General features: G+C 56.3%; 2 protein-coding genes across 2 annotated transcripts; both read right to left on the bottom strand.

Annotated features, from left to right (window-relative positions):
- Positions 1–256: 256 nt before the first annotated feature.
- On the bottom strand, positions 257–4907 carry LOC102463497 (mast cell protease 1A-like). Its single transcript, XM_089774183.1, has 4 exons — positions 4861–4907; positions 4360–4483; positions 656–913; positions 257–458 (listed from the first exon to the last, which is right to left on the bottom strand). The coding sequence occupies exons 1-4, from the start codon at positions 4905–4907 to the stop codon at positions 315–317; spliced, it is 573 nt and encodes a 190-aa protein (XP_089630309.1). The 3' UTR covers positions 257–314.
- An 8943-nt stretch (positions 4908–13850) lies between these two features.
- On the bottom strand, positions 13851–20163 carry LOC106732597 (cathepsin G-like). Its single transcript, XM_075911893.2, has 5 exons — positions 20082–20163; positions 17237–17381; positions 16047–16185; positions 15062–15316; positions 13851–14249 (listed from the first exon to the last, which is right to left on the bottom strand). The coding sequence occupies exons 1-5, from the start codon at positions 20155–20157 to the stop codon at positions 14103–14105; spliced, it is 762 nt and encodes a 253-aa protein (XP_075768008.2). The 5' UTR covers positions 20158–20163; the 3' UTR covers positions 13851–14102.
- Between the last annotated feature and the right edge of the window lie 565 nt (positions 20164–20728).

Genomic DNA, 20728 nt, shown 5'->3' on the forward strand with positions numbered 1-20728 from the left:
CTCCTAACAAACACAACCCAGCTGATCCCTACCAAAGAGGCAGCCGGCCCTAAATCGGGCTCCTAACTCTCCTGGCTTGGTGCTGATGGGTTGGGCGCAACCTGAGAAGAAGACTGGCTGGGAGAGGGAACACTTGAAGCAGGGAGGAGCCTCAGGCTGGGAGGTGGGGGGCTGAGCCCCTCTGCGAAGCTGGCCCCACATCTGGGGGTCTCCAAAGGATGGAAGGGAGGCAGCTCCCGTCTATACTATTTCTGGGCCTCTCCAAAGGACAGAAGCGGTGCAGGGCTGGTCTAGGCAGTGACTCCAGGCGGGGCTCACGGATACGCGCTCCTCATGGTGTCCTTGATCCATTTGTTGTAAGTGGAGACTCTTGTGTACACGCCAGGGGGTGTGTCAGGCCCCCAGGAGACGATGCCCTGGGCCTTGCCCCCACACACCAGGGGGCCACCAGAGTCGCCCTGTAGAACAGACCAGACCACAGATGCAGAACAGCTTAATGAGTCCTTTCCCACCAAGGGAGAGTGGGTCTCAGGACCACCCCCAGTGGGCTCAGGTCTCTCCTCCCGCCCCAACCCAGCCCTCCCAGCCTGCTGCGACGATTGTGAACATCTCATCAGAGATGTCCAAGGGAGCGTCCCACCCGCAGCAGATTCACCTTGGCAGAGTCTTTCCCCTCCGATCGGAGCCCGGCACACAGCATGGTCGAGGAGACGTAGTTTTGATAGTTGCACTCGGCATCCGCCAACACCTCCACCTCCACCTCACGCAGGGCGCTGGCTACAGATGCATTATTGCTGACGATGGTGCGGCCCCAGCCGGCCACACGGCACACCGTCCCGGGCTCCGCCTCCTCAGCACCAGAGGGCAGGGCGATGGTTTTCACCCACGCATTCAGCTTCGCCGGCTCAGCCAGCTGGGACACAACAGGGTGAAGATGAGCAGAACCGTCCCAGGCTGTGACAGCGTGTCAGGGAGCCCCTGACCCTGCACCCCCTCCGCAGCCAGATGGGACTCTCAGTCATCCAGTAGAGTAGAAGGTTTTATTGCTTCTCCGAGGTACAGCACAGGAGCCAGGGCAGACAGCCTTAGTCCTCTTGGGGGAACGGGGTTCACAGGCCCCTGAACCCCCCAGTACTGCGCTCAGGCTGCTCTCTTTGTGCTTCCCCCAGCCAAGCCTGACGCAACTCCCAGCAACTGGGCCCTTACTCCCCACATGGCCACACCCCCTGCTTTGCTCTGATAGCCTCCACCTAGCCCAGGTGTCGGGCGGCTGGGCCGTGCCTCCCCTAGCGACCATCCCCGGCTGGGCCCTGCACAGAGACACACCCAGAGTCTCCGCAGTCCAGCATAGGCCAGTAGGGGTCACACACAGCACAACACCGCAACCAGAGAATGCCAAACCAGAGTGGATGGACGGCTACTAGTGCGGACAGCACCCTACTATGTCACACGGGGTCTGGGGCCATTGTGGGTGGGGGATGGGATGGGGTGGTACCTGCAGCAGTGTGAGGTCACTGGGGGTGGGGGATGGGATGGGGGTGGTACCTGCAGCAGTGTGAGGTCACTGGGGGCGGGGGATGGGATGGGGTGGTACCTGCAGCAGTGTGAGGTCACTGGGGGTGGGGGATGGGATGGGGGTGGTACCTGCAGCAGTGTGAGGTCACTGGGGGTGGGGGATGGGATGGGGTGGTACCTGCAGCAGTGTGAGGTCACTGGGGGTGGGGGATGGGATGGGGGCGGTACCTGCAGCAGTGTGAGGTCACTGGGGGTGGGGGATGGGATGGGGGCGGTACCTGCAGCAGTGTGAGGTCACTGGGGGCGGGGGATGGGATGGGGTGGTACCTGCAGCAGTGTGAGGTCACTGGGGGTGGGGATGGGATGGGGTGGTACCTGCAGCAGTGTGAGGTCACTGGGGGTGGGGGATGGGATGGGGGTGGTACCTGCAGCAGTGTGAGGTCACTGGGGGTGGGGGATGGGATGGGGTGGTACCTGCAGCAGTGTGAGGTCACTGGGGGTGGGGGATGGGATGGGGGTGGTACCTGCAGCAGTGTGAGGTCACTGGGGGTGGGGGATGGGATGGGGTGGTACCTGCAGCAGTGTGAGGTCACTGGGGGTGGGGGATGGGATGGGGGCGGTACCTGCAGCAGTGTGAGGTCACTGGGGATCGGGGATGGGATGGGGCGGTACCTGCAGCAGTGTGAGGTCACTGGGGGCGGGGGATGGGATGGGGTGGTACCTGCAGCAGTGTGAGGTCACTGGGGGTGGGGGATGGGATAGGGGTGGTACCTGCAGCAGTGTGAGGTCACTGGGGGCGGGGGATGGGATGGGGGTGGTACCTGCAGCAGTGTGAGGTCACTGGGGGTGGGGGATGGGATGGTACCTGCAGCAGTGTGAGGTCACTGGGGGTGGGGGATGGGATGGGGTGGTACCTGCAGGAGTGTGAGGTCACTGGGGGCGGGGGATGGGATGGGGTGGTACCTGCAGCAGTGTGAGGTCACTGGGGGTGGGGGATGGGATGGGGCGGTACCTGCAGCAGTGTGAGGTCACTGGGGGCGGGGGATGGGATGGGGGCGGTACCTGCAGCAGTGTGAGGTCACTGGGGGGTGGGGGATGGGATGGGGGCGGTCCCTGCAGCAGTGTGAGGTCACTGGGGGTGGGGGATGGGATGGGGGTGGTACCTGCAGCAGTATGAGGTCACTGGGGATGGGGGATGGAATGGGGGCGGTACCTGCAGCAGTGTGAGGTCACTGGGGGTGGGGGATGGGATGGGGGCGGTACCTGCAGCAGTGTGAGGTCACTGGGGGTGGGGGATGGGATGGGGGCGGTACCTGCAGCAGTGTGAGGTCACTGGGGGCGGGGGATGGGATGGGGGTGGTACCTGCAGCAGTGTGAGGTCACTGGGGGTGGGGGATGGGATGGGGTGGTACCTGCAGCAGTGTGAGGTCACTGGGGATGGGGGATGGGATGGGGGCGGTACCTGCAGCAGTGTGAGGTCACTGGGGGTGGGGGATGGGATGGGGGCGGTACCTGCAGCAGTGTGAGGTCACTGGGGGCGGGGGATGGGATGGGGGCGGTACCTGAAGCAGTGTGAGGTCACTGGGGGTGGGGGATGGGATGGGGTGGTACCTGCAGCAGTGTGAGGTCACTGGGGGTGGGGGATGGGATGGGGTGGTACCTGCAGCAGTGTGAGGTCACTGGGGGTGGGGGATGGGATGGGGTGGTACCTGCAGCAGTGTGAGGTCACTGGGGGTGGGGGATGGGATGGGGCGGTACCTGCAGCAGTGTGAGGTCACTGGGGGTGGGGGATGGGATGGGGGCGGTACCTGCAGCAGTGTGAGGTCACTGGGGGTGGGAGATGGGATGGGGGCGGTACCTGCAGCAGTGTGAGGTCACTGGGGGTGGGGGATGGGATGGGGGCGGTACCTGCAGCAGTGTGAGGACACTGGGGGTGGGGGATGGGATGGGGCGGTACCTGCAGCAGTGTGAGGTCACTGGGGGCGGGGGATGGGATGGGGTGGTACCTGCAGCAGTGTGAGGTCACTGGGGGTGGGGGATGGGATGGGGGCGGTACCTGCAGCAGTGTGAGGTCACTGGGGGTGGGGGATGGGATGGGGCGGTACCTGCAGCAGCGTGAGGTCACTGGGGGCGGGGGATGGGATGGGGCGGTACCTGCAGCAGTGTGAGGTCACTGGGGGTGGGGGATGGGATGGGGGCGGTACCTGCAGCAGCGTGAGGTCACTGGGGGTGGGGGATGGGATGGGGCGGTACCTGCAGCAGTGTGAGGTCACTGGGGGTGGGGGATGGGATGGGGCGGTACCTGCAGCAGTGTGAGGTCACTGGGGATCGGGGATGGGATGGGGCGGTACCTGCAGCAGTGTGAGGTCACTGGGGGTGGGGGATGGGATGGGGGCGGTACCTGCAGCAGTGTGAGGACACTGGGGGTGGGGGATGGGATGGGGCGGTACCTGCAGCAGTGTGAGGTCACTGGGGGCGGGGGATGGGATGGGGTGGTACCTGCAGCAGTGTGAGGTCACTGGGGGTGGGGGATGGGATGGGGGCGGTACCTGCAGCAGTGTGAGGTCACTGGGGGTGGGGGATGGGATGGGGCGGTACCTGCAGCAGCGTGAGGTCACTGGGGGCGGGGGATGGGATGGGGCGGTACCTGCAGCAGTGTGAGGTCACTGGGGGTGGGGGATGGGATGGGGGCGGTACCTGCAGCAGCGTGAGGTCACTGGGGGTGGGGGATGGGATGGGGCGGTACCTGCAGCAGTGTGAGGTCACTGGGGGTGGGGGATGGGATGGGGCGGTACCTGCAGCAGTGTGAGGTCACTGGGGATCGGGGATGGGATGGGGCGGTACCTGCAGCAGCGTGATGTCGTTGTTTAGAGTTTCCTGGTTGTATTGCGGGTGGAGGATCTGCTTGTGCATGGGGATCACTTGCTGGCTCGGTTCCCGATGTTTGATGTTCTGGGCTCCCAGGGTGCTCACAAGGGGCATTAGGGGCTGGGAATGGACTCATGTTTGCCTGGCTCAAAATATCTGATCTTCTGGGGACGGGGCAGCCCGGGCCTCTCTGGCTGGGTCTCCAATTCCTTCCGTCCCCTTTGGGTTTCCGCTTCTCCTACGCCATGGGCCAGACCCCATTGATTTACCCATCACTGGGGCTGGGCCGTGGTTGCTGAGGACCCTAAAGACTCACTGACCCCCCCCCCCCTCAGCAGATCACAACCCTGGGCTCTGCTCTCCCAGCCTAGCCAACCCCTATTCCTCCTTTTCCCCCCATGCCAGCGCCAGAGCTTCCTGCTCCTCCATCCCCCATTGCCTCCACATGCCCCCACATCCCAGCCCAGAGGCACTTACTCTCCCCGGCACTGAGTGGCCGTCAGCACAAAGTTCTCCGCCACCATTAACTCGTCGTGGTTCTAAGTTTTCTTTTCAGAAAGGCCATGTAGGGCCAGGAGTGGGGCTGGGCTTCCCTTCCCCCGATGATCTCACCTGGGGGGAGTCCAGGTCCATGCAAAGAGCCCCCTCATCTCCCTGGACAGGGACTGAGTTCCCCATCCCAAAGGGGGGCTCCCACAACCTCATCCCACCCCCTTGATTCTCTCCCTGGGGGATCCCAGTGCCTCATCCCTGCCCCCTGCTCTGCCCCATATTGGGCCCCCCTGCTCTTGCTGCCCGTCTCCACCACCTGCATCTCCCCAGCCACCCTGCCAGCAGCTCATTGCGTCTCCAAGTAGGGGATATGGCTTGGCAGCAGGGTCCCACAGAAGCCCTCTTGGGGGCTGATCCACCCACCCCACAGGCGGAGAGCCCCAGAGGTACTATGGGGAGGCTGCAGGGGTCCCAATAGCCCCTTGGGCCCAGGTGAGTCAGGGGAAGATCCTCACTCACCCAACAGCCCCCTACCCTGCATGGGCCCCTCTCCGCACACACCCAGCGCCCAACCCCACTCATCAGCCCAGCCCCCAGGGGGCAGGAGGAAGGCCCAGGGGAGCAGTCCCACCACCAAGCGCTGCATCGTCAGAGCCATCCCGGGCCAGGCACGGAGCCGGTCCCTCCAGTCTGAGGCTTATATGGACCAGGTGGGGGCAGAGCAGGAGCTGGGCCAGCCAATCACAGGGGCCCACGTACACGCCATTCGTGACTGGCCAAAGGTCAAGGTGCCCATTGGTCAATTCTCAGGTCACGGCCACGCCCACCTAGCGGGAGGTTTCCTCTCTGCTCCGGTCCCTGGCCTGGCGCCATGGCCAACGGGGCCCCTGCCTGAGGATGTGGCTAACGCGCCCCCCACCCCACCACCACCACCTGGCTGAGGATGTGGCTAGCAGGCTCCCTTCCGCCACAGCATGGCCCTGCTTCAGGATGTGGCTAATACTTCCCCTCCCAAAATCACCAGTGTCAGAAACAGCCTGAAGAGAGATCCCCCAGCCCTGAGATTTCAGGGGTGCAGGAGGGACAATTCCTGTCCCTCTGTTCACTCCCGAGGCCGGACCCCCTTGCTGGCAGTAGGAGACCCGGGGCCGGTTCCCTCTGGGGCAGAGGGAGCAAAGTTTGGCTCTTGGGTAGTATCGTCCCCTTCTGTACTGCCCCTGACCTTTCACTTGGGGCTGGCCCCCAGCCCCTCCCCATGTGGATTCTTTCCCCACAGCCTCAGCTCCCCCAGCACGGGGGCCCCCTGTGCTCTTGTCAGGCCCCCCGCCCTGATGCTCTGGGCAGCCGTGCAGCAGGTCCAGATGAGTATCGCCAGCTTGGAGAGCCGAGTGGTACACAGCAGGAAGAGCTGGTATCACCCCGTAGAGCCCCCCGCAACATCCCATGAATCCTCCTACCCCCACCTTCTTAGAGCTCCTCCCCCAACTGCATCCAGGGTATGTCTACACTACAAAGTTAATTCAAATTAACAGCCGTTAGTTCAAATTAACTTTCATCGGCGCTACACATACAAACCACTTTAATTTAAATCGAACTAGCGGAGCGCTTAATTCGAACTAGGTAAACCTCATTCTACGAGGGCTAATGCCTAGTTCGAATTAACTAGTTCAAATTAAGGGCTTTGTAGCCTCTTAATTCGAACTAGTGGGAGGCTAACCCTCCCCAGCTTGCCCTGGTGGCCACTCTGGGCACCACCAGGGAAACTCTTCTGCCCCCCGAGACCTTAAAGGCTACGGTGCCTGTGCCAGTTGCAAGCCTGCACCGGTCGACAAAGACTTTCTTGTCAACTGCAGATATTTCCAGACTGCCCCGATCTGCTGACAAACAGCTGATCATCAGCTGGTCGGCAGAGCGCGGCAGCCATTTAAATTTAAATGAAGCCATGATTATTTAAATCGCGGCTTCATTTCCCTATGCCGATCAGCCTACTCTACATGGCTCCAGCGATGGAGTCGTGTAGTTTAGACACACCCTCTAAGTCCTAACCTGATGCCCTGCCGGCACTGGTTCTGGCCAGCCTTGACTTCGGTTCAGGGTCCACTCAATGTGGACATGCTAGTTCGAATTAGCAAAACGCGAATTCAAATTAGTTTTTAGGTCTAGATGCACTAATTTGCATTAGTTTAGTTTGAATTAACTAATTTGAATTTAGTTCAAATTAATGCGGTAGTGTAGACATACCCCCAGAAGTACCCCAACCCGTGGCGGTAATGTCCCCATTCATGCTGCCATCCAGTGCCAAGTCCCAGATGTGACCCTCAGGCCAAAGGATTTGCCCATCCCTGCCCTATGGCATCTCTGTGCCGTTGTCCCTGCTCCAAGGACCTATTTCTGTCCTTCCCCAACCTGTTTACATGGGCTGTGCACAGCCCAGATCAGTATGGGCACTGGGTGAGAAACCGCACCCTGTCCCTGGTGTGAGATAGAGACGGGTGTCTCTGATCGCCCTGATACCAGCCTCCCGCCTCGGACCTTGTGTACGTGACACCCAAAGCATCTCCCCCGCCCCCCGATTTCCAGTAGCAGAGACTTCTACTGCCCTATTCCGTTAATCAGCCCCCAACGGTCAGGTCGCAGTGTCCAATCTCTCCCTGAATTCCAGTTCCACAGACTCTCCCTGCGATAGGCGAGTGAAATCCCTTTGTAGAAGAACGGCGACTTTACACACCATGCTCGCGTGACCAGGCAGGTTACAATGTTCTCCTGCAGGTTCATCTGTGTTACCGTTTCTAATGTCTGATTTGTGGGACAGGACCGCAGAGTCCTGACCCCCACTCTCCTATGACCGGGAGCTTGCCGTTGATTGGCTCGGGCATCACTGGGTGATATTTCCTGCACCTGAGGGGGCGTGTCCCTCCCCCTGGATGGCTGTGTATGTGCCGGGCCTTTCACAGACTTGTAGCGCAACAGCAGCATCAGTGAGATGGCAGCTCATGGGGGTGAGTTTATAGGGCTCAGGGTTTTCACAATCCAGGGAACCCCCGTCGCATTCACCCCAACACAGGCAGACCAACATCTCGCCACCTGGCTCCTTTCCAGAGCCACTCCCTTTCTGTTGAATATCAGAGCAGACATGGGAATACCCAAACACCTCTAGTTCGTTTTTTTCTAGAGTCAATTCACTTGATTCTATTCCTTCCTGCATCTATCTATACTCACATAATTTCATGTAGATCCATCCCCATTCACAAAGGCCTATTCTAGTATCCTCTAGACTCCCGTACATTCAATCTAGATCCTTCCCCATCCTTAGAGAAATGTTCTAGTATCCTCTAGACTCCCGTACATTCAATCTAGATCCTTCCCCATCCTTAGAGAAATGTTCTAGTATCTCCTAGACTCCCGTACATTCAATCTAGATCCTTCCCCATCCTTAGAGAAATGTTCTAGTATCCTCTAGACTCCCGTACATTCAATCTAGATCCTTCCCCATCCTTAGAGAAATGTTCTAGTATCCTCTAGACCCCCCATACATTCAATCTAGACCCTTCCACATCCACAGAGTTCTATTCTAGTTTAGACACCACACATACATTCTAGACCTATCCCCATCCAGAGAGGTTCATTCTAGTTTACTTGGTATTCCCATACATACATTCTAGACCCATCCCCACCCACAGAGATTTATTCTAGTTTCCTCTACTCCCTTAGGGTAGGTCTACACTACCACCCTAGTTCGAACTAGGGTGGTTAATGTAGGCAATCGAAGTTGCAAATGAAGCCCGGGATTTGAATTTCCCGGGCTTCATTTGCATCATGCCGGGCGCCGCCATTTTTAAATCCCGGCTAGTTCGGACTCCCGGGAGTTTGAAAGTAGAAATAAGGGATCTTCCGGAAAAGGGTTTATTTTCCACAAGATCCCATCTAGACTGGCGCTTTTCTCCGGCAAAACCCCGAGCCAGAAAAAAGCGGCAGCCATGTTCATGCAAATGCCGCGGAGAAAATTTAAATCCCCGCGGAATTTGCAATTCCGAAGTGTCTCATTAGCATCCCTTTTCCGGAAAATGTAGACCCAGCCCTACATTCTAGATCTATCCCCATCCATAAAGATCTATTCTAGTTTCCTTGTTAGCCTTATACATCCATTCTACATTCTTCCCCATCTGTAGAGATCCAGTCTAGTTTCCTTGGGATCCCCATACATCCATTCTACATTCATCCTCATCTGTAGAGATCCAGTCTAGTTTCCTTGGGATCTCCATACATCCATTCTACATTCATCCCCATCCGTAGAGATCCAGTCTAGTTTCCTTGGGATCCCCATACATCCATTCTACATTCTCCCCATCCGTAGAGATCCAGTCTAGTTTCCTTGGGATCCTCACACAACCACTCTAAACATATTTCCCCAGCCCTGCCAGTGCCGGACCCATTGGAGCAGGACTCTGAAATCGTTTTGAATGTTGGCCAGGAGGCGGGTTGCAGGAATGGCTGGCCTTACGATGCTTGCTCCTGTGTGTGTGTGTATGTGAATCCCCCCCCTCCAGGGAAATGGTCTGACCCCAAACACATCTGGTGCCCCACAGACAGGGGACGAGGCTGAGAGATCTGGGTCCAATCCATAGCCCAGTGATGGGCAGGGTGGCAAATGTGTCTAAAGAAAATAGTGCTTTTCCCACCCAAACACGTCTCTTATTTCCTTCCCAATCATTTGTTTGCCCCACAAGCCTCCATGTTCATTAGTTTCCCCATGGCTGGAAACAACCACTTCTTCCTTTTGCCTCCATGGCTCCCAGCCAGGCTTTCTGGGTTCCCTTCCTTTGGGTTTTCCAACCTCCCGTCAGCATCTTAACAAACAAACGCCCCATTCATTCTCCTGCCCTAGGCCTCGGCGGTGAGCAGCCAAGCCCAGGTCCCATCTCTGGGCTCTGGGTTTGCTCCCAGGGCATCTTTAGGATTCATGGGGCCTGAGGCAGGGTTATAAAATGGGGGCCCTGGCTCCAGTGTGTTGAAGGGGCAGATGGAGAACTGGGGAGTCTATGCAGGACCCCGGAGGCCTCACGGTGACCAAGCAGCCCCATGGGATCCCCATGTCCAGCCCAGAGCCAGGGGTGTACAACCTGGGGCACAGGAGCAAGGAAAGGACTAGTCAGACCCATATGGGCTGGGGGACGGGCTGGCTCAGGGGGAGTAGAGACCTTTCCCCTCTACTGGCAGCCATTTTGAGGGCTGGCTGGGTAGAGCATAACTCAGGGGTCATGGGGCGGTTTCCCTCTAGGACACATGGGACAAAGTGAGTCCCACAGCCCATATCGGGCCCTTTTGTCCAGCCCCTGACCGCACACCTGGGGAAGCTCCCAGCCCCTCCCCTTTTCCCCACTGCCCCACAGCCTCAGATCCCCCAGCACCAGGGGGTGGGGAGAAGAGAGAGCTGGCATCACACTTTAGCCTACCCGCCACACCCCATGGATCCTCCGCCCCCACCTAAGTTGCCTCCTTCTTACAGCCTCCCCGCAAACAATGCCCCATAGACTTCCCCTCTCCCACCTCGGTAACATCCCCATTCATGCCACCGTAAAGGGTCAGGACCCAGACGTTACCCTCAGGCCAAAGGGTTTGCCCACCCCTGCCCAAGGGCATCTCTGTGCTGCTATCCCTCCTCCAAGCACCTCTTTATGCCCTTCCCCATCCTGTTTACTTGGACTATGCACAGCACAGATGAGTATCAGCGCAGAGAAACCACAACCTGTCCCCTGAGTGAGATAGAGACGGGTGGCTCTGATCTGCCTGATACCAGCCTCCCGCCTCAGACCTGTGTACGTGACACCCAAAGCATCTCTGCCCCCTCTCATGATGGGGGCTGGCAGGTTCAAGTGTGACTCTAGGACACATGGGTCAAAGTGCATCCCACAGGCCATATTGGACCTTTCTGTCAATACACCTGGGGAGGCAAGCTCCCAACCCCTCCCCTTTTCCCCATTGCCCCACAGCCTCAGGACCCCCAGCACCAATGGGTGGAGAGTAGAGAGGGCCGGTATCACCCCTGTAGACTCCCCCCCCCAAGACATCCCATGGATCCTCCTCCCCCACTTAAGTCACCTTCCCCTTCGAGCCTCCCTTAAAATTATGCTCCATAGACAACCCCTCCGCCACCTTGGTAATATCCCCATTCATGTTGCCATATAGGATCAGGACCTAGATGCGACCTTCAGCCCAAAATATTTGCCCGCCCCTGCCCAAGGGCATCTTTGTGCTTCTGTCCCTGCTCCAAGCCTCTGTTTTTGCCCTTCCCCATCCTGTTTCCAAGGGATGTAATTACATCCATCCTGGATCACACCCTGGCCCCGTAGTGTGAGATAGAAATGGGTGGCTCCGAGCTCCCAGATACCAGCCTCCCATGTCAGACCTTGTGGACGTGACATCCAAAGCATCTCTCCCTCCCACCCCCAATTCCCCAGCAACAGAGACTTCTGCTGCACCATTTATGTTTTCAGCCCTCCACGTGGCTCAGCCCCATCCCTTGTCAATTTTGTCCCTGGCCAGTGTGGGAGGTGTCTTGTCCCTCCAGAGAATTCCCCAAAGAGCCAGGAGCAGCCCTGAAGCAGCCATGTCTGTGTGGAAGATGCCAGCCAATCCCCCTGCTGCCTCTGAGTCAGGTCAGTGACCCCCGACTAGAGCAACCAGCAGTGCCCAAGTGATGGGTGGATCCATAACTGGAAGGGTGGGGACATGGGTCTCGAATAGAAATGAGGGGCTCTAGATGTATCTAGAATGGATGGACAGGCATTTACACTGATATCAAAGTGATCTGCATGTGTGCAGGTGGGCCTGGATCGATCGCTAATGGAACAAACTCTGCTGGAATGCATCGGGTAAGGAATGAAGGGGAGTTGGCTGTTTGTTCATCCATCTCCATGGACCTGGAAAGGCCACAGAGCTCTTCCTGGTTGGTTCTAGATGACGCTTGCTCCCTCTCTGTGGTCACTGTCCCTGCTCTCTGGCCCCTCCCTTCCTGTGTAATGGAAACCAGTCCAATTCCAGGCACATCCCATTGTCCTGGCACAATCCAATCGTGACCTTGCACAGTTGGGGGATCCTAGCTCTCACCTTTCAAGAGTTCTTGACCAACTGACGGGCGGACGGACAGACTCATGGACAGATGCACTAACTCTCACGCTCTCAGGACTGTGTCCCCCTCTGTCTGCGATTCCATCTCTCTGTGTGTCTGGGTATGTCTACACTACCCCGCTAGTTCGAACTAGCGGGGGTAATGTAGTCATCCGCAGTTGCAAATGAAGCCCGGGATTTGAATTTCCCAGGCTTCATTTGCATGAAGCCGGCCGGCGCCATTTTTAAATGCCGGCTAGTTCGAACCCCGTGCTGCGTGTAGCCGCGTGCCACGGGGTTCGAACTAGCCGGCATTTAAAAATGGTGCAGGCCGACTTCATGCAAATGAAGCCCGGGAAATTCAAATCCCGGGCTTCATTTGCAACTGTGGATGACTACATTACCCCCGCTAGTTCGAACTAGCGGGGTAGTGTAGACATACCCTCTGTTTGTCCATTTGTCCAACAACTCCTAAACTGTAAGAGCGATGACCCTTGAATGCAGGAGGCAGCTTCCTCCAAGCCTAACACAGAGCAATGTGAGAGTTGAGTTGTGCCAGTGAAAGGGGGAGTACTGGGAATGGGGCTGTTTCCCTAATGTAAAAAGGGAGGGGAGGGGAGGAGAGGGGACAGACGTGGAAAGGAGGGTGTCAGGAATAGGAGGAGTGCTGATCAGCACCCAGCTACTAAGGGGTTAGCTCAGGTACCTAGCAAAGGTGGCAGCCAGGGAGGTTCGGGCAGTCGGCCAATAAAAATGCAGGTAGGAAATTCAAACCAGGGAAGAGGGGTTTTTCTCCCTCTCTTCTTTGCTTGAGAGCAGAGCAATTTCTCCCAGAGACTGAGGGAGATGGGAGACACTTCTTCACTCAAAGAACGGACTTCTTAAAATGTGTAAATTTAGGGAGTCTGTCAGTTGTATTGATTTGTAAGTCATGTCTCAGCTGGCTAATTGTTATTTCTCTTTTCTAAATGAATATTACAGCCCAGGGATTCTCCCTGAGTCTATGTCGCTCCATGGCTACTTACCAACTAGTCAATTCACTGTGCTTACAAGAGTAGTTTTGTTTTGATAATATAGATCTATCTATCCCCACACAGCCCCTCTATCTATCTATCTATCTATCTATCTATCTATCTATCTATCTATCTATCTATCTATCTATCTATCTATCTATCTATCTATCTATCTATCTATCTATCTATCTATCTATCTATCTATCTCCATACACCCCATCTATCTATCTATCTATCTATCTATCTATCTATCTATCTATCTATCTATCTATCTATCTATCTATCTATCTATCTCCATACACCCCATCTATCTATCTATCTATCTATCTATCTATCTATCTATCTATCTATCTATCTATCTATCTATCTATCTCCATACACCCCATCTATCTATCTATCTATCTATCTATCTATCTATCTATCTATCTATCTATCTATCTATCTATCTATCTATCTATCTCCATACACCCCATCTATCTATCTATCTATCTATCTATCTATCTATCTATCTATCTATCTATCTATCTATCTATCTATCTATCTATCTATCTATCTCCATACACCCCATCTATCTATCTATCTATCTATCTATCTATCTATCTATCTATCTATCTATCTATCTATCTATCTATCTATCTATCTATCTATCTCCATACACCCCATCTATCTATCTATCTATCTATCTATCTATCTATCTATCTATCTATCTATCTATCTCCATACACCCCATCTATCTATCAAGGGGTTGGGAGGGGTGTGGGCACCCAACTGTCTCATTCAATGAATCAGGAATCCAGGGTTAGGATCCAGACACTACCAGGAGCTGCTGCACAAAGCCATTTAATGTGTCACCAGTGATGTGTGTGACCCACTGAGCAGGAAACGTTGCACTTTGCAGGGAGAACCCAGGACAGAAGCAGGAAGGGACACGGTACATAGGCTTTCCCCTCCAAGGGATGCCGGCTCTGGTCCAACTCCAGGGCATTGGAGTAGCTGGCTCAGAGGGGTGGGGAAATCAGCGCTGGAAAGCCAGGCCCGGGCTCAGAGGAAGGTCTGATCCCATGTGTCCAGGAGCAGGTTGGGTAGCAGAAGATCAGGTCGGTGTTGCTAGATTTTCGGCATGTTGGCTTTGATCCAGGGCACAAAGCGGGAAATCCGAGTGAACACAACAGGAGGGGCAGTGCTGTTATTGAAACCAAAGGAGACGATGCCCTCGGCCACTCCACGGCACACGAGAGGGCCCCCAGAGTCGCCCTGCCCCAGAACAAGCCGGGAGAGAAGAGTTAATGCCTCAATCGCACCTGGCTCTCCCAGGGCTGTCTGAGCCAGTAAACCCAAAACATGTGAAAAACTGAATTCACACTGAGAAGCCCAAGATGAAGGACTCTTGGAATTTAGACCGGAAACGCCCCTGCCATTATGAAGCCTGACCTCCTAGCTCATGCTGTGAGCAAAGAAAGAGGAGTAGCCACATTTAGACAGTCCCCATTGTCACACAATGGCAATGAGACTTGAGGAAGGCATGTCATGTAAGGAATCCTTGGAAAGGTTATAAGCGGTCTCACCATTGTGCCTGAAGCTGTGAGTACTGGCTACCTGTTAGCATCTCAAATATGGCTCTTAGGTGACACCCATTTCTACATCAAGATCAGCCTGCTCTGTATCGACTGAAAATCCTCATTCCACGAGGAGTAACGGTAGTTCGAACTAGGAAGCCTAGTTCGAACTACCTAGTTCGTGCCCCGTGTAGCCGCGCGGCACAGGGTTCGAACCAGCGGGGATTTAAAAATGGCGGAGCCCCGCTTATGCAAATGAAGCCCAGGAAATTCAAATCCTGGGCTTCATTTGCAATTGCGGTATGCCTACATTACCCTCCTATTTCGAATTAGGAGGGTAGTGTAGACATACCCTCGGTGTGGTCGTTTATTGCCCTGTGCTGTCTTGTCTTGGCTGTTCACACCTCTGGGCATGGGCCCCAACAGGTAATTCTTTGGGCTCTTCCATTATAAATGTTTCCTGCCTGTGACTGAGAGACCTGGATGTATGTTACCCACTAAACTGCTTACCTTGTAAGTCGACTTTGGATAGTGGGGGTCCCCTACACACAGCATGGTGGAGGGGAAATAGTACCAGTACCACTTCTGACAGAGGCGATTGCTCACAACCGACAGGTTCACTTCCCGAAGGGTGTTGGTTCCTGTGTTCAAGCTGGTCATACCCCATCCAGCCACTTTGCACACGGTCCCTGGGAGCACTCTGTGTTTACCAGTCGTTAAACGGACCAGCCCCACCTCCCTAGTCAGTGTCGCTTTGCGACGCAGCTGCCAGGGAAAACAGAAGCAGTAAAGGTACGTGGTGTCTTAGATGGAGACAAGAAATGGGGCATGGGATGGGGGCGGTACCTGCAGCAGTGTGAGGTCACTGGGGGTGGGGGATGGGATGGGATGGGGGTGGTACCTGCAGCAGTGTGAGGTCACTGGGGGTGGGGGATGGGATGGGGGTGGTACCTGCAGCAGTGTGAGGTCACTGGGGTGGGGGATGGGATGGGGCAGTACCTGCAGCAGTGTGAGGTCACTGGGGGTGGGGGATGGGATGGGGGCGGTACCTGCAGCAGTGTGAGGTCACTGGGGTGGGGGATGGGATGGGGGTGGTACCTGCAGCAGTGTGAGGTCACTGAGGGTGGGAGATGGGATGGGGGTGGTACCTGCAGCAGTGTGAGGTCACTGGGGGTGGGGGATGGGATGGGGCGGTACCTGCAGCAGTGTGAGGTCACTGGGGTGGGGGATGGGATGGGGTGGTACCTGCAGCAGTGTGAGGTCACTGGGGGTGGGGGATGGGATGGGGGTGGTACCTGCAGCAGTGTGGGGTCACTGGGGGGTGGGGGATGGGATGGGGTGGTACCTGCAGCAGTGTGAGGTCACTGGGGGCAGGGGATGGGATGGGGGCGGTACCTGCAGCAGTGTGAGGTCACTGGGGGTGGGGGATGGGATGGGGTGGTACCTGCAGCAGTGTGAGGTCAGTTGGGGGCGGGGGATGGGATGGAGTTTTTACCTTCAGGAGCATGATGTCATTTTCCAGTGTCTCAGTATTATATCCCGGGTGGGGGATTCGGCGACGTACCAGGATCTTCTGCCTCCCTCGTTCTCTCTGGTTTGTCACATCCTGGGCCCCCAGCAGCACGGTGATGTTTCTGTGAATAAGAAGGGGATGCGGGTGCTCCGGACGGGCGCATGGTCTGGATCCAATAAGAGAGTCGCTAACTTCATGGGTCTGTCTGTGGCCATCTCTCAGGCCCAGGGCCCTGGAATTCTTAGGCGCTTGTTTATTGAACGAGGAAACCGAATCTCTCGAGTCCCTGCCCATCCCCCCCAGCCAGGCCTACCTGTGACACTGAGCTACTGCCATCGAGCATGGGAAAACCCCACATCCTTGCTCAGTGTTGTGGTTCTGCCAATCCCTGCCCCTCCCACTATCCAGGTCACTCTGTTTTCCGAGTGGCTAGTGCCATTTGGAGAGGTGATGCTGTGACCCCAGCAGGAGCCGACTGTTCCGTGGAAAGCTCTGGCTTTGCACGAGGAGGGCTGGGCGGTCTCAGACTCTTTCATGCTGAGAGTTGGGGCAAGGTTTCCCCAGCCACTAAGCTATGTGGCTCCAGGGGATTCCTTGGGCACCGACTTTGTAAACGCCAGGTCTGGGGCGTTGGCGGGTGGAGCTCTGTGTGTCCACATGAAGCAGAAGAAACATCTAAGAAACTTCCCAAGAAGACACCAGCCCAGCCAGTGAAGCATGGGGCGCAGGACCCTATGCTGAGCCCAAGTCGAGAGCTTTTCGGGCAGAGCGCTGCTCGGCAGTGGCTTTGCAGGAGGAGCCAAGAAACAGTCGCTCGTGTTTTACCCCCGAGCATCATCCAGGGAACAGGGGACGGTGCGTTCTTGGTGAGTAAACAGGACGGCAGAAGGAACAGACCGATGGTCCTTGCTGCGTCTCGTCCCAAGGAAACGTCCTGCCAGGATGCTCGGTCCAAGGGGATGTTCCCGGAGCAGCGGACCCAGGGTTCAGTTGCTGACACCCCCTGGACCCAACAGCAACGTGTGTCCCCACATGACAAGAAGCCCAAGCCCGGAGTTGACTGGCCCGTGGGGCCAGGGAATGGGGCATGGGGCCTTTCCTGTATGCAGGGGCTGGTTCTTATCCTGCAGTGGGATGGTGATGGGAGGGTTAGGGGCTGGCTGATGTCTTACCCCCAGTTGCAGTTGCAATGAGCCGCCGTCAGCACCACGTCCTCCCGAATGAGAAACCCTCCGCAGCTTCCTTTTCCCGCTATATCCAGATAGGCCATGTAGGGTCGGGAGTGAGGCCGGGTCTCCCGTCCCCCGATGATCCTCCCTGGCAGAGAGATGGGGAGGGGTCAAACTCACCTGCTTTGGGACCACACCGGGCTGGAGAGGTTCACCGAGGAGCTCAGTCCCCCCCTCCCCAACTTCGCGACAGAGGAGATCAAATCCACCAAATCCAGTGGCTGTGGGGCTCTGTTGAGACCCTGCCCCACACGATCCCAGCCAGCTCTTCTCCCCATCCATGGCGGCTGGGGTCTCTCCAGCCCATCCCCTGCTTGCAACTCCTGCCCCATTAATCAGCGGTGAGTGTGATTAAGGGGGCAGACCCATGCCGAGCGCTGGAGGGTCCATTAGCGCAGCCCCGAGGTCGCTCTGCCTTTGGCTGCCGGGCGACTCAGCGGTGAATGTCTCTCTCCTGTGCGGGCGACTGGGGCAGGAAGAACCCGTCCCCACACAGGGATGGAAATACGGGTGGGTCCCAGAGGTGCACATGGAGCTGGCATGACTGCGAGATCAAGGGCGGGACAGACCCCAGAGGGGTTAACGGGCAGATCCCAGGCTCCGTCAGCAGTGGGGACAGCTTGGAAAGCCACAAGGCAACAGCTGGGCCACGTCCGGCACCCAACAGAGCTGGGCTTCTTGTTTCCAAAGCTGGGTGCCTCGGTGCCTGGAATCTTTCCCCTTTGGGGGGGCGCAGGCATTGGCCTGGCCTCTGGGTTGCGGACGGTGTGATGGACCAGGCCAGGTCTGGGCATCCGCTCAGGGTGAATTGCTCGCTCAGGACCCCTTATAACCCCCTGCCGGAGACCTTCCCAAACAGCCCACATTATAGTCACACTGAGCAAAAGCCCTCAGATGCCACGGCTGTGTCTAGACTGGCCAGTTTTTCCGGAAAATCAGCCGCTTTTCCGGAAAAACTTGCCAGCTGTCTACACTGGCTGCTTGAATTTCCGCAAAAGCACTGACTTCCTACTGTAAGAAATCAGTGCTTTTTCGGAAATACTATGCTGCTCCCGTTCAGGCAAAAGTCCCTTTTGTGCAAAACTTTTGCGCTAAAAGGGCCAGTGCAGACAACCAAGATTTGTTTTCCGCAAAAAAGCCCCGATCGCGAAAATGGTGATCGGGGCTTTTTTGCGCAAAAGCGCGTCTAGATTTTGCGGAAAAGCGTCCGTGCCAATCTAGATGCTCTGTTCCGAAAGTGCTTTTAACGGAAACTTTTCTGTTAAAAGCATTTCCGGAAAATCATGCCAGTCTAGATGTAACCCACAAGTCTACCTGTGCCACAATCAGCCCCGAGACTAACACAGGTGAGGGGTTATAGAACCCAATCCCACCTACCCCGAACGGGTCCTCCCGGTCCCAAGAAACCAGCCACAGGCCCCTGTCGATTTACGCTCTGCATTTTACCCACAAGAGCACGCTGAGCCAGTCTTTCAGCATCTCAAATCTACCGGTTTATTAGTAAAAGGAAAAAAAGCAGGAGAGTGCGGTTGTAAAGGAGGATACACCACATGCATCTAATCTCCCAGTTCTCGATACAGAGATGTTATAAACTGCTAGCTTAAAAGTCTCTGGTGCACATCCTGACTACGTCTACACTGGCACCCTTTTTTGGAAATGCTTAAAACGGAATAGTTTTCCATTATAAGTATTTCCGGAAAAAGCACGTCTACATTGGCAGGATGCTTTTCCAGAAAAGCACTTTTTCCGGAAAAACATCCGTGCCAATATAGACGTGCTTTTCCACAAAAAAAGCCCCAATCGTCTTTTTCGCGATCGGGGCTTTTTTGTGGAAAAGAAATCTGTGCTGTCTACACTGGCCCTTTTCCGGAACAGTTTTCCAGAAAAGGACTTTTGCCCGAACGGGAGCAGCATAGTTTTTCCGGAAAAGCACTGATGATTTTACAGTAGATCGTCAGTGCTTTTCCAGAAAAGCAAGCGGCCAGTGTAGACAGCTGGCAAGTTATTCTGGAAAAGCGGCTGATTTTCCAGAATAAGTGGCCAGTGTCAGGATGTCAGGATAAGTGGCCAGTGTCAGGATGTCAGGATGGGTCAACGGGTCTTCCCGGCTCGCTGCCCCTCGCAAAGCTGTATCTGGGATCAGGAGCAGAATTGGAGACCAGATGGAGGTTGCTACGTGGCACCTATATCCCTCTCCTGGTATCTCCGTGGCCACAGCAGGTCATCTGGCCCAGTGGCCTATCCCTGTTTCACATGCTGGCAGGCATGATGCCCTGGCTGGTTGGCAGGTATCCATATTTCCCGACACATTCCTCAGGCGTGTATTGGCACCTAGACATCCATTGTCCCTGGAGCCTTGCTAATTAGCATAGACACTGAACGGACATTCGTTACCCGTTGCCCTGCCTCCGACAGGGAATCTTCCAGCATCATCCCCGAGTACATGTTTATAATTCCACATATGGATAATATATGCAAGAAGATAGACAGCACATACAGAATCAGAAGAAAATAAGTTTTCATTTGACACCTCATATGGTCCCCTTTGTGGCTCATTGCATCTCAAAGTAGGACACACGGCTTGGCTGTGGGTCCTACAGAATCCCTCTGGGGGCTGATCCACCCACTCCCAAAGGCGGAAAGCCCCTAAGGTTCTCAGGGGAGGTTGCAGGGGTCCCACTAGCCCCTTGGCTCAAAGTGGGTCAGAGGAAGACCTTCACTGAACCCACAGTCCCCTACCCTGCATGGGCCCCTCTCCTCACACCCCCAGCGCCCTTCCCCCACTCACCAGCCCAGCCCCCAGGGGGCAGGAGGAAAGCCCAGGGGAGCATCCCCAACACGAACAGCTGCATCGTCAGAGCCATCCTGGTCCGGGCACGGAGTCGCTCCCTCCAGCCTGAGGCTTATACAGACCAGGTGGGGGCAGAGCGGGGGCAGGGCCGGCCAATCACAGGGCCCCACATACACTCCTGCCTGGGAACGCCCACTGGAGATCGGCCACTGGCCAAGGTGCCCATTGGACAATTCTCAGGTCACGGCCGCACCCACCTAGCGGGAGGTTTCCTCTCTGCTCCGGTCCCTGGCCTGGCGTCATGGCCAGCGGGGCCCCTGCCCGTCCATCTGCCTGAGGATGTGGCTAACACGACCCCCACTGCCTTGACTTGGCTGAGGATGTGGCGAACGCTGCCCTCCCCCCTCAACCACCAGGGTCAGAAACACTCCAGGGCCAGTCTGCAGCGAGATCCCTCAGCCCTGAGATTTCATGGGTGCAGGAGGAACAATTCCTGCCCCTCTGCTCTTTCCAGAGGCCAGACCTGCTTGCTGGCACTGGGAGACATGGGGTCTTTTCCCTCTAGGGCAGAGGGAGCAAAGTGCGGCCCATGGGCCATTTCAGACCCACCCTCAGCCTCTGCTCCCCCAGCATAGGGGCCACGC

This window comes from Pelodiscus sinensis, chromosome 30 (assembly GCF_052426305.1).
Source record: "Pelodiscus sinensis isolate ZL-2025 chromosome 30, ASM5242630v1, whole genome shotgun sequence".
NCBI classification, from domain to species: Eukaryota; Metazoa; Chordata; order Testudines; family Trionychidae; genus Pelodiscus; species Pelodiscus sinensis.

Bases quoted from the DNA above. Each gene is read 5' to 3' on its own strand.
- LOC106732597 (XM_075911893.2), bottom strand. From the start codon at position 20,157: ATGGCTCTGACGATGCAGCTGTTCGTGTTGGGGATGCTCCCCTGGGCT. The intron at 16,186-17,236 runs GTAAGACATCAG...TCTTATTCACAG, and splicing joins CATTGCAACTGCAACTGGGG to AAACATCACCGTGCTGCTGG. The intron at 14,250-15,061 runs GTAAGCAGTTTA...GTTCTGGGGCAG, and splicing joins ATCCAAAGTCGACTTACAAG to GGCGACTCTGGGGGCCCTCT.
- LOC102463497 (XM_089774183.1), bottom strand. From the start codon at position 4,907: ATGGTGGCGGAGAACTTTGTGCTGACGGCCACTCAGTGCCGGGGAGA. The intron at 4,484-4,860 runs GTAAGTGCCTCT...GCCCCTTGTGAG, and splicing joins GCCACTCAGTGCCGGGGAGA to CACCCTGGGAGCCCAGAACA. The intron at 459-655 runs GTGAATCTGCTG...TCTGTTCTACAG, and splicing joins AGGGGAAAGACTCTGCCAAG to GGCGACTCTGGTGGCCCCCT.